The sequence below is a fragment of the Lycium ferocissimum genome, chromosome 4 (genome assembly GCF_029784015.1).
Source record: "Lycium ferocissimum isolate CSIRO_LF1 chromosome 4, AGI_CSIRO_Lferr_CH_V1, whole genome shotgun sequence".
In the NCBI taxonomy this organism is placed as follows: Eukaryota; Viridiplantae; Streptophyta; class Magnoliopsida; order Solanales; family Solanaceae; genus Lycium; species Lycium ferocissimum.
The window spans coordinates 31,388,422-31,399,892 of record NC_081345.1 but is presented as its reverse complement, the minus strand read 5'-3'; the positions used below and the strand labels follow the sequence as shown (position 1 = coordinate 31,399,892).

At 31.3% G+C, this 11,471-nt stretch overlaps 1 protein-coding gene across 1 annotated transcript; it reads left to right on the top strand.

Moving 5' to 3' along the window:
- The first annotated feature begins 7,452 nt into the window (after positions 1–7,452).
- On the top strand, positions 7,453–8,994 carry LOC132052282 (E3 ubiquitin-protein ligase RSL1-like). The gene is made up of 2 exons (XM_059443754.1): positions 7,453–7,737; positions 7,777–8,994. The coding sequence occupies exons 1-2, from the start codon at positions 7,531–7,533 to the stop codon at positions 8,461–8,463; spliced, it is 894 nt and encodes a 297-aa protein (XP_059299737.1). The 5' UTR covers positions 7,453–7,530; the 3' UTR covers positions 8,464–8,994.
- Positions 8,995–11,471: the final 2,477 nt, after the last annotated feature.

Genomic DNA, 11,471 nt, shown 5'->3' with positions numbered 1-11,471 from the left:
AATTTACCATTTTCACCAGTGCTGGGCTGGTTCCTAGACTAGTGTCCATCATAAGTGCCCAGTAAGGGAAAACACAGCATAGGCCATACAGTGTTAAAAACAACCTCACATATTCTTAACACAAAAATTAATGTTTCAATAGTAGCCACATTTATCCAAAATAAACCCACTTTTATCTCAAGTTTCCAACTAATTAACCCTTAAAAAATGCTAGAAACGGCTGTATTGAATGTATTTCTGATGTCTTCATTCGTTATTTCTTTTTATATTAAATTTTTTGTTTTGTCTTTTCTTTTTTAAATGTCTTTGTTTCTTATTACAGTGTAATTACAAGCGATTGTTTTGGTTGTCATAACATAATTATAGTGTAATTACAAGCGTACTGTTTGGTTGTCATAACATAATTATAGTGTAATTACAAAGCGTCTTGTTTTGGTTGCCTGATGTAATTACACAAATATTAATTTAAAAATAATATTTAATTATAAAAAAATTAAAATTAAATATTTACAAAATATGTGCCTTTATAAATGATATTAGATTATGTATTTAACAACACATTATTTCTTAAAAATATATTAATTAATAATCATATACTTGTAACAAATATCGTAAAAAATAATTGATATATATTTTTCAAATATAATATTTTAGTTTTAATTATACAAATTAAAAGAAGCTTTTTTTTTTTGTGAGAACATGATGGATTGGATGTTTGACAAAAAAATTAAAAAATTTAAATATAATACCATAACATTATTCAAATGTTTGAAAAATTAAAAAATCTATCAATTCTAAGTAAAAAATAAACAGCATGTAATGTGAAATAACAACTCAATAGTACTAAAGCAAATAAATTAAAATCAAAAATATAACCTAAATTCAAATCTAAAAAAAAAAATTAACATAATACTCTTATGTCAAATTCCAACGTTACATAAGTAAGTTCCAATATAACTTAGTAAATATTACTTTGCTATTATATATAATAAGGAATATGCAAGTTTTGTCTTCCTCACATTCCAAATACAAGAAGTTTGATTGGTTGATGGTTACACGTGGCTGCTACTGCCCTTTCCCTTTACCTATCTCGCTTTTAACACTCAATTCCTTTTCTTCAATCTATCTCACGTGGGGCCCTGCAGTTTTTTGTGGATCGTTCTTAGCCCCTAAGTTCCTCAAATTTATATTGTACGATATTTTAACTTTTATATTTAGTTCAAAATACATAGTCTTACATAATCAAGAAAAAATTAATAGCTATTTTTTTATTCTTTTAAATTTACTCTTATTTAGATAAATGAATTTTTACATAATCAATGAATTATATTAAATTGCGACTATTTAATTAAGGATGGTTTAGTGAAAACGCTTTCTACTCTCTAGGCGCAAATAAAGACACCATATCATATGAATCAAAGGGAGTATTAGATTACCCTTTAAATTATTTGTCTGTAACACCTCGTACCTTCGGGCTAAGGTTTGACTCGTAAGATGATGATGTAATGAAACCATGATGGGAGGTGTAGAAAGTATTTTGAAAACTAATCAAGTTTGTTACATCCCGTATTTTAGAACAAAGGTTAGACTTGTATTGTTGGAGTTTAGCGGAGAATTTGAAAGTTTGTGCGTTTTGCAAGAATGGCCGATGTGAACCGGGCACCCTTAACCCCTTTATTCGTTGAGAATTTGCAAAAACTTAAAACATGAAAGTTGTATCCCTTGGAAATATCTTTCCAACGGTATCTTTTGGAGCTCAAAAGGAGCTCTGTACTAAGAGTTATGCCTATTTTACTAACGCTGGTCAGAGCAAAATTTTCATATTTTGGGCTACGTTTTTAGCCTTTTCCTACTCCAATTGGGACTCCTTATGTTATTATTATATGAAGTAAAAACGTCCCTAACACTATTATAAACCCTAAGATGCTGTTCATACTCTTTCTACCTCAATCCCTAAAGAATCTAGACACTTCAATCCTTCAAAAACCGCAAGAAAATCATTCTTGCAATCAAGAAACCTTCAAGAGTTTTGTTTGACAATCTTGTTTCTTGAGGTTTCTTTAAGTGTAAATCTTTCAATCAAGAATCTTTGAATTCTATAAGGTTACATCATTTCTAAACACTAGAATAAATCCATCACCCCGGTACTACTATAAAAATCAAGAGTTGTAAAGAGTTAGAGAAAATCAGTATTTTTATTGACTTTCACTCCAAACCAATCCATATTGATTAGTGTTTCCCGGTAATCTAACTGTTGGATCGAGCCCAAATTTTAACTGAGTATTTTTATAACATGTAAGTCTAAAATTTGAACGGTGGAGATTGGATTTGGAGGTCCGGAGAAGTACCCTTTGAGCCACGAACAGTAGCTACGAAAATCGGTGAAAACTCTTCTCAAGGTTTCAAGTTCAAAGCTTTGGTTTCTTCTTCAAAGTTCAGACCTTTTCTTCAAGTTTTGGAGCGACTAAGGTATGTAGGGTTTCTATCTACGTGTGGGAACATCATTGTTCTTCCACGCCCTTCTTGGCAGATTACACGCAAGTTCTCCAAAAACTAGGGTTCTAGCACGTGTTTGTGATAACCCTAGGTCCGTACTATATTATTTTAAGCTTTGTGATATAATCTCATTGTTGTGTTCTTGATATTTCATTTTTATTATTGAGAATCGTCCGTAATCCATGAAAACCCATATCTCGTATTCCGTATGGTTCTTGCGTGCATGTTTTTAAATAAAAATGCTTTTTTTATGAATATCCTACTGTCTACAAGTTTTCATGCAATTGTATTATATAATTATCTTCACGCCATGATTCAAGATACATCATGCCAAATATAAAGCTATTTAACGAAACCATGTTTACAAGTTATTTCGTGAAATCATGATTACAAGTTGTTTACAAGTTATTTCACACGAAAATCGGGCTTAGCCAACTATATCATGTTCGTGTTTTTGGGAGTTGCACGATTACGAGAAGGCTCGAACCGAAACTACGTTTGCCACCGTAGGATAAGGATCGCTCCGCCCAGTTAGGACGATTCCTTCATGTTTTTCCCATTGAGGGATTTGGATCCATTCATGTCATGTTCATGTCTTGTACCCCGGCAGGGTATAAGATGGCTTAGCCGGCCTCGGGCAGAGATCGGACGCCACGTGTTAACGTGGTGGTTATTCGGTTATATTAATGCCCTCCCAACTTAAAATGCTTTTACTCATGTTATATACGCATTCATGTTCATGTTAGATAATTAATGCGTTCATTACCAGGTTTCGGTTTCGGTTTCATCCTTATCGTGTTACTTTCATGTCCCACGTTTATTTCATTCGGTTGTTTTATATACAATACATTCGATGTCTTTGACGACGTCCTTTATTGCCGGGAGCTGCATTTCACGATACGGTATTGATTCTGAGGACATCGATTTGCTCGTTAGGATATTGCTCGTATCGCTTTTGGTGAGCCCCATCTCATTTCGGTCGTGTCTTTACTTATCTATGTCGATTATGCATTTAAGGTATGCGGGGCCTTGTCTCGGTGAACGTTTAACGATCGGATTCGTGTTAGAGGTTTCATAGACTAGTTAGTTGTCATGTTCAATTGAGTTAGCCTCAATGGCTACATTACCATAGTTCCGCGTTCATGATTTAATAATAATATTTTCAAACTTATGATTGTTGAACTCCATGTTTTCACAATTCATGCATGTTTACTTTATATTCGCATCGATTCGTATCCCGTATGACTCGACAAGTCATGTGGTTCGCTCGATCGCACGAAGTGGCATGCACGAGTGTCGTGTTACGCCTAGGCCATGGTTCGGGGCGTGACATTGTCATTGTACATTTTGGTAAAATTTAGGTAACTGTGGAGCCACATTTTCATTTCTAACGGGAATATTTATTAGATCTTACTAATTACTCTCGCTTCATTTCAACTTATGTGGCACTTGTCACCAAGAGTTAATTTGACTAAATTTTGAAGTTAAATTAAATTAGATTAACTTAATATTTTAAATTAGAATTAAGATATTTAAAAACTATACAAAAAGTACTACTCCTCCGTCCCAACTTAAGTGTCTTAATTTAATTAGGCACAAACTTTAAGAAATAAAGAGACTTCTGAATTTTGTGGTCCTAAATTAAAGATGTGTATAATGTACTAAATTATACTTAGAATCTTGTGGTTATAAACGTGTCATGTAGATGTTTGAATTATCAACTTACCTAATATAGAAATAGGCACTCTTTTTTAGACTGATCAAAAAGGAAAGTAAGATACTTAAATTGGCACAGACGAAATATAAATTACACTTTTTAAATAAGGATTAATATTTTTAAGCATAAATTATATATGAAGAACTAAAATGATTCTTGAGGTTCATTTAATGAATTTAATTTTTTCCTTAATTTCGTCTAAAATTAAGCTTAAATCATCACATTTAAGTAACACAGACTTCTGCAGCATGAAATATCACGAGTGAGATTAAAATAAGAAGGAATATGCAACTTTTGTCGTCCTCACATTCCAAATACAAGAAGTTTGATTGGTTGATGGTTACACGTGGCTGCTACGACCCTTTTCTTTGCCTATCTCACTTTTAACATTTAATTCCTTTTCTTTAGTCTATTTCACGTGGGGCCCTGCAGTTTTTTGTGAATCTTTCTTAGCCCCTAAGTCTCTCAAATTTATATCGTATGGTATTTTAACTTTTATACTTAGTTCGATATAAATAATTTTACATAATCTAGAAAAAATTAATAGCTATTTTTTTTATTCTTTCAAATTTATTCTTATTTAGATAAAAGATTTTTACATAATCAACGAATTATATTAAATTGCGACTATTTAATTAAGGAAAATTTAGTGAAAACGCTTCCTACTCTCTAGGCGTAAATAAAAACACCATATCATAAGAATCGGAGGGAGTATTATATTACCCTTTAAAATATTTGTCATTATACATTTTGGTAAAATTTAGGTACTGAGGAGCCACATTTTCATTTGTAACGGGAATATTTTTTAGATCTTACTAATTGCTCTTCATTTCAACTTATTGTGGCACTTGTTAGCAAGAGTTAATTTAACTAAACTTTGAAGCTAAATTAAATTAGATCAACTTAATATTCAAATTAAAATTAAGATATTTAAAAACTATACAAATAGTACTACTCCTCCGTCCTAACTGAAGTGTCTTAATTTAACTAGGCACAGAGTTTAAGAAATAAAGAGACTTTTGAATTTTGTGGTCCTAAATTTAAGATGTGTATAATACTAAATTATACTTAGAATCTTGTGGTTATAAACTTTTCATGTAGATGTTTGAATTGTCAACTTATCTAATATAGAAATAGGCCCTATTTTTTAGACTGGCCAAAAAGAAAAAGAAAATACTTAAATTGGCACGGATGGAGTATAAATTACACTTTTTAAATGAGGATTAATTTTTTTTAGCATAAATTATATATGAAGAATTAAAATGATTCTTGAGGTTCATTTAATGAATTTAGTTTTTTCCATGATTTCATCCAAAATTAAGCTTAAATCACCAAATTTAAGTAGCACAAACTCCTGCAGCATGAAATGTCACTCTGTATACGTTCCAGAAATGCAAGGGATTCAACCCTGACTTTAATTGTTGATGGTCTAGTAATTAATTTGCCTTGAGAACATGCAGCACAAGAGAATTCCTTGAATTGAAGAATCTTCTGGTTCTTCAAAGAGTGCCCGCATGAATTCTCAATTATTTTACGCATCATATTAGGACCAGGATGGCCAAACCGATCATGCCAAATAATAAAATCATTTGAATTAGTAAATTTCTGATTTACTATGGCATGCGTTTCAACCATGCAAATACTTGTGTAATATGTATAAGCTTTTAAGAAAGATAACTTTTAGCACAAATTTTTTCCGACATCATTGTAGTAATATAAAGATATTTAATCTTTTCATCATTTAGATTTCAATATGATAGATAATTTTAATGTCTTTCAAACTCAATAGCTTCTTTGAGACTTACTACAATATAGTGCTTCATTAATTGCCAAATTTGTTCCCCCGAATAATAATAAATTAGCTTTTCCGAAGCCGTCAATTAATCTTGTACTTCTAGATATTGTATTAACATTAACCTCTTTCATTACCAAATAAGAGAAGTATTTCTTATCTCTTAAAATAGTGTGCATTGTAGCACTATCTATAAGACATAAATTATCGTAATTGATCTTGAGTCCAACTGATGACTGTGGAATTTCCATATTCTTAATAAGATTTAATTTTGGCGAAATTTGATTAAAGCTTTATGCTGATAACATGTTGTAAAATAAAATTGTGTACTAAAATTAAAAAGCAACAAAAAGGCAAAGAGAGAAAGAGAAAGCAAGGCGTAGCACTTTTCTATTTTTGGATGTCATTTTCATTTAGCCAGAGGAGTTGCTACAGTGATAGCCAACATGGCATCCATATTTTTCCACAACATTTTGTTTTTACCTCCAAACAAACATCAGTTCATTGTAGAAGGAGAATATTTTAGTTTTAATCATAAAAATTAAAAGCAGCTTTTTTTGTGAGAACATCATGGATTAAATATTTGACCAAAAAAAATAATTTTTTAAAATATAATACCATAACATTATTCAAATGTTTGACAAAATAAAAAATCTATTAATTATAAGTGAAAAATAAACAATATGCAATGTGAAATAACAAGTCAATAGCACTAAAGTAAATAGATTAAAATCGTAAATATAACCTAAATTCAAATCCAAAAAAAAGTTTAACATAATACTCTTATGTCAAATTCCAACGTTACATAAGTAAGTTGCAACGTAACTTAGTAAATATAATGTAAAAGAAAGGGAGAAAATATAACTCTATAACCTCATTCACAATAAAATTTTACTTTAATAACATCACTAATTATATGTAAAGTTTGTTAATGACTCATTCTTTATAATACTAAAGAGACGTAGTTTTAAAAATTAGAATAATAATATAGTTATGCTAAGTGAATAAAACAAAAAAAAAATATGAGCAATTACATCGAATCACAAGAAGTAAAAGTTAGGAATGAGAAAAAAAAGGAAATGAACGATCAATAATATAAAAAGAAAAATATATTTTAAAATAAAAATAATTAAAACGTAAAATAATAAAAATAAATTAAAATAGAAAATATATTAAAATAACATAAAACAACAAAGAAAGAAATTAAAAAGCAACTATGTAATTACAGGGTGTAATTACAATTTACACCAGATTCTCAGCCTCTCCCTGAGAATGGGAGAATGTAATTCATACCGATTACCGATTACAATTCTCACTTAACCCAAGAATTGCTTGTAATCAAAATGACGTGTAATTACACTTAATTCCAATTACCTTGGTGGCTTTCCAAACAGGCCCTTAGAGACGTGAAAGACTTGGACGTCCAATGAGACTAGACTGCGTAGTAGTTAAGTCACTCGACTTCTTAGTAGTTAAAGTCACTCATCGAGTTCATAGGAATCAAATAACTCATCATTTTCATCAAATGGCAAACTTTCATCAAGTGGCAAACAAATCGGCTCGTGATCTTTCTTGTGATGATTTTTACTTCTCTTTACTTGTTGACGAAATCCAAAACGACGAAAACTTCACAATATCAGATGACAAGTACGCTGAGGAACTCCAGAATCAAGAAGTAATAATGACTTCAACAATTTTCAATCAAAACTCAACCAATTCCCCTGCACCAACATTTTTCATTCAAAACTCAACCAATTCCCCTGCATCAACAATTTTCATTCAAAACTCAACCAATTCCCCTGCATCATCATGTGTAATTGCAAATGAACGTGCAATAGGTGAATCGTCGTTAAGTTTCTGTGAAATTTGTGCAGAGAGAAAAGGAACTGATGAAATGTTCACGATAGAGACCTGCACCCATGTTTATTGTACTGATTGCATTTGCAAACATGTAGAGACCAAAATCCAGGACAACGTTCAAGTTGTGACGTGTCCAGGTGTGGCTTGCAACGCAATTCTTGATTTCGAAACATGTAGTTCGATTATTCCTAAAGATGTGCGTAATAGGTGGGATGAAATTTTGTGCGAATCGCTCATTCTTGGCTCTCAGAAATTCTACTGTCCGTATAAAGATTGTTCGGCCATGCTAGTGAACGATTCGGACGAAATTGTTAGGGAATCGGAGTGTCCTGAATGCCATAGATTGTTCTGTGCACAATGTTATGTCCCGTGGCATTGTGGGGTTGAATGTGAAGAGTTTCAGAGATTGAATGCTGATGAAAGGGGAAGAGAGGATTTAATGGTGAGGGAATTAGCAAAGGCAAAACAGTGGGGTAGATGCCCTCATTGCAAATTTTTCGTGGAAAAAACAGAAGGATGTTTGCACATGACTTGCAAGTGCGGATCACAATTTTGCTATAGATGTGGAGTGACTTGGGGAGCAGCTCATTCTTGCTAATGCAATTATAGTTTCTAAAGGACTTGATGATTAGCAAGTTCATGTTTTTGATTCCTAGATCTTCAGATGTTATGAGTTGCATTTTATGTCAGATCTGTTTGGTTCTATATTATTAGTGTGGGGAAGTGTCGGATTGCAGTTTTTTATTATCAAAGGGAAGTGTCTGACGTGCTGTTTATGACTTTTTGATGTCTGATGTTGTCTTCTTTCCTCTGTGTTTTGAGTTAGGGTCTTTACTTGAATGATCAATATGTTACTATGCAATGCCATGGAAAGCTGCTTCGATTAAAACTCGGTTTTCTTAGTGATTCTAAACGAGGTTTGGATAGACATTGAAATGTTTCCAGTACTGTAGTAACTTGAGAATTTAAGGCTTGAGAAAAGTTCGTGGGATTATACCTTAGAAGAGAAAAAACAACCACCACCTACTAAATGCTAAGTACAAAATCCATGGATCAAACTTCGACAGTTTGTAGCTCTCCTAGAGCTAATAGTCATGCTCAATCTTTTCCTAAGTTCCGTTTTTAAAAAGGAAACCATCTTCCTTTTATTTGTAAATGGAAAGTACATTTACTGACCTATATGTGCTGGAGTTACAAGGAAAGCACCAGTGCAGAGTACCTAAGTGGAGGGAACTGGAAATTCCAGTATGAAGGATAATCAATAACTGGGAGATTAGTAGAGTGAATACGCTGATAGAACTCCTTAAGCATGTTAATCAAAGCGGCAACCTGCAGTTTATGGAAATAGGGATGATTAGTTTTCAGTAAGATGACGCTATAGCTTGCAAAGAGAGACAGGTAGGAACAGCTACAAAAGGACTTACCGATAAGGAAAACAAAAGCACGATCAAAAGTGGCTTGGCTTTGGATGGACTGCAGTACGTAATGCATGCTTAAACCCAGGATAATTGGCATAAAAGAAGTGACAACTTGTGCAACAGATGTGATTTTGTGAAAGAAAAACCAGAATCAGAATCTATTGCATAGTCGATACATATGGCAGGTAGGGGCGGAGCCAAGTGGTGGCAGGGTGTTCACCTAAAGCCCCTTCGGCGAAAAATTAACGAGGTTAAAAATTATTTTGTTTATAAATAGTATATGTTAAAATTATTTTTTATTTATAAATAGTATATGTTGAACACGGGATGTGATTTTGTTCTCGAATCTTCTTACTACATTTTATATTTTTAAACCGGGGTTAAAAATTATTTTTTATTTATAAATAGTATATTCGACTTTTCGTTTCTTACTCTTTTAAATTTTAAACGCATTGATGACGGTGTGTACATGTTCCTAAAACACTATGGATGCATTGGTGAAGCTATGAAGTGTTAGACAGCTGGCCAGGGCAGAAAATGAGGAAGGAACAGAGGTCAATCAAGATATTCAATCTTTTTATTATTTGTAGTCTCAATATAATAGCCATTTTGGCTAGTGTTTTTGAAACTCAGTAGGTTTTTTTGAGACTTACTACAATATAGTACTTCATTAATTGTCAAATTTGTTCCCCCAAATAATAATAAATTAGCTTTTTTGGAGCCTTAAATTAATCTTGTACTTCCAGATATTATATTAACATTGGCCTATTTTATTATCAAATAAGAGATGTATTTCTTATCTCTTAAAATAGTGTGTGTTGTAGCACTATCTATAAGACATAAATCATCGTAATTGATCTTAGGCTCAATTGATGATTGAAAAATTTTCATATTCTTAATAAAATTTAATTTTGGCGGAATTTGACTAGAGGTTCGTGCTGATAACATATTATAAAATAAAATTTTATATTAAAATTAAAAAGCAACAAAAAGGCAAAGAGAGAAACATAAAGCAAGGTGTAGTAGTTTTTTATTTTTGTATGTCATTTTCATTTACAAAGCATGGCATGAAACTTGGGCTCGAGGAGTTGCTACAGTGATAGTGATAGCCAACATGGCAACCATATTTTTCCACAACATTTTGCTTTTGCTTCCAACAAACATTAGTTCATTGTAGAAGGAGAATATTTAGTTTTAATTATAAAAAATAAAAGCAGCTTTTTCTGTGAGAACATCATGAATTGGACGTTTGACAAAAAAAATTAATTTTTTTAAAATATAATATGATAACATTATTCAAATGTTTGACAAAATAAAAAATATATTAATTGTAAGTGAAAAATAAATAGCATTCAATGTGAAATAACAAGTCAATAACACTAAAGTAAATAAATTAAAATCGAAAATATAACCTAAATTCAAATCCAAAATTTTTTTTAACATAATACTCTTATGTCAAATTTCAATGTTACATAAGTAAGTTCCAACGAAACTTAGTAAATATAATGTAAAAGAAAGGGAGAAAATATAATTCTATAACCTCATTCACAACAAAATTTTACTTTAATAACATCACTAATTATATGTAAAGTTTGTTAGTGACTTATTCTTTCTAATACTAAAGAGACGTAATTTTAAAAATTAGAATAATAATATAGTTATGCTAAATGAATACAACAACAACAACCCAGTGAAATCCCACAAGTTATGCTAAATGAATAAAATAAAAAATAAAAAAATACGAGCAATTATAAGTAATCACAAGAAGTAAGGGTTAGGAATGAGAAAACAAGGAAATGAACGATCAATAATATAAAAAGAAAAATATATTTTAAAATAAAAGTAATTAAAAAGTAAAAATAATAAAAATAAATTTAAAAAGAAAATAATTTAAAATAACATAAAACAAAAAAGAAAGAAATTAAAAAGCAATCATGTAATTATAGGGTACAATTACAATTTACACTCAATTCTCAGCCCCTCCTTGAGAATTGAAGAGTGTAATTATACTTCTCAATTACACCTAATTTCTACCTAATCAAATAATTATTTGATCAAATAAATAGGCTTAACTGTGTAATTACACACAATTCCAATTATCTGGGTGGCTTTTCAAACAGGCCCTTAGAGACGTGAAAGACTTGGATTTCCACTGAGACTACTTTTTAGTAAAGTCACTGGTGGAGTT

What these genes read in the sequence shown, in the direction of transcription:
- LOC132052282 (XM_059443754.1), top strand. Translation starts at nt 7,531, where the DNA reads ATGGCAAACTTTCATCAAGTGGCAAACAAATCGGCTCGTGATCTTTCT. An exon ending in CCAATTCCCCTGCACCAACA is followed by an intron (nt 7,738 to 7,776) that starts TTTTTCATTCAA and finishes CCTGCATCAACA; the next exon opens with ATTTTCATTCAAAACTCAAC.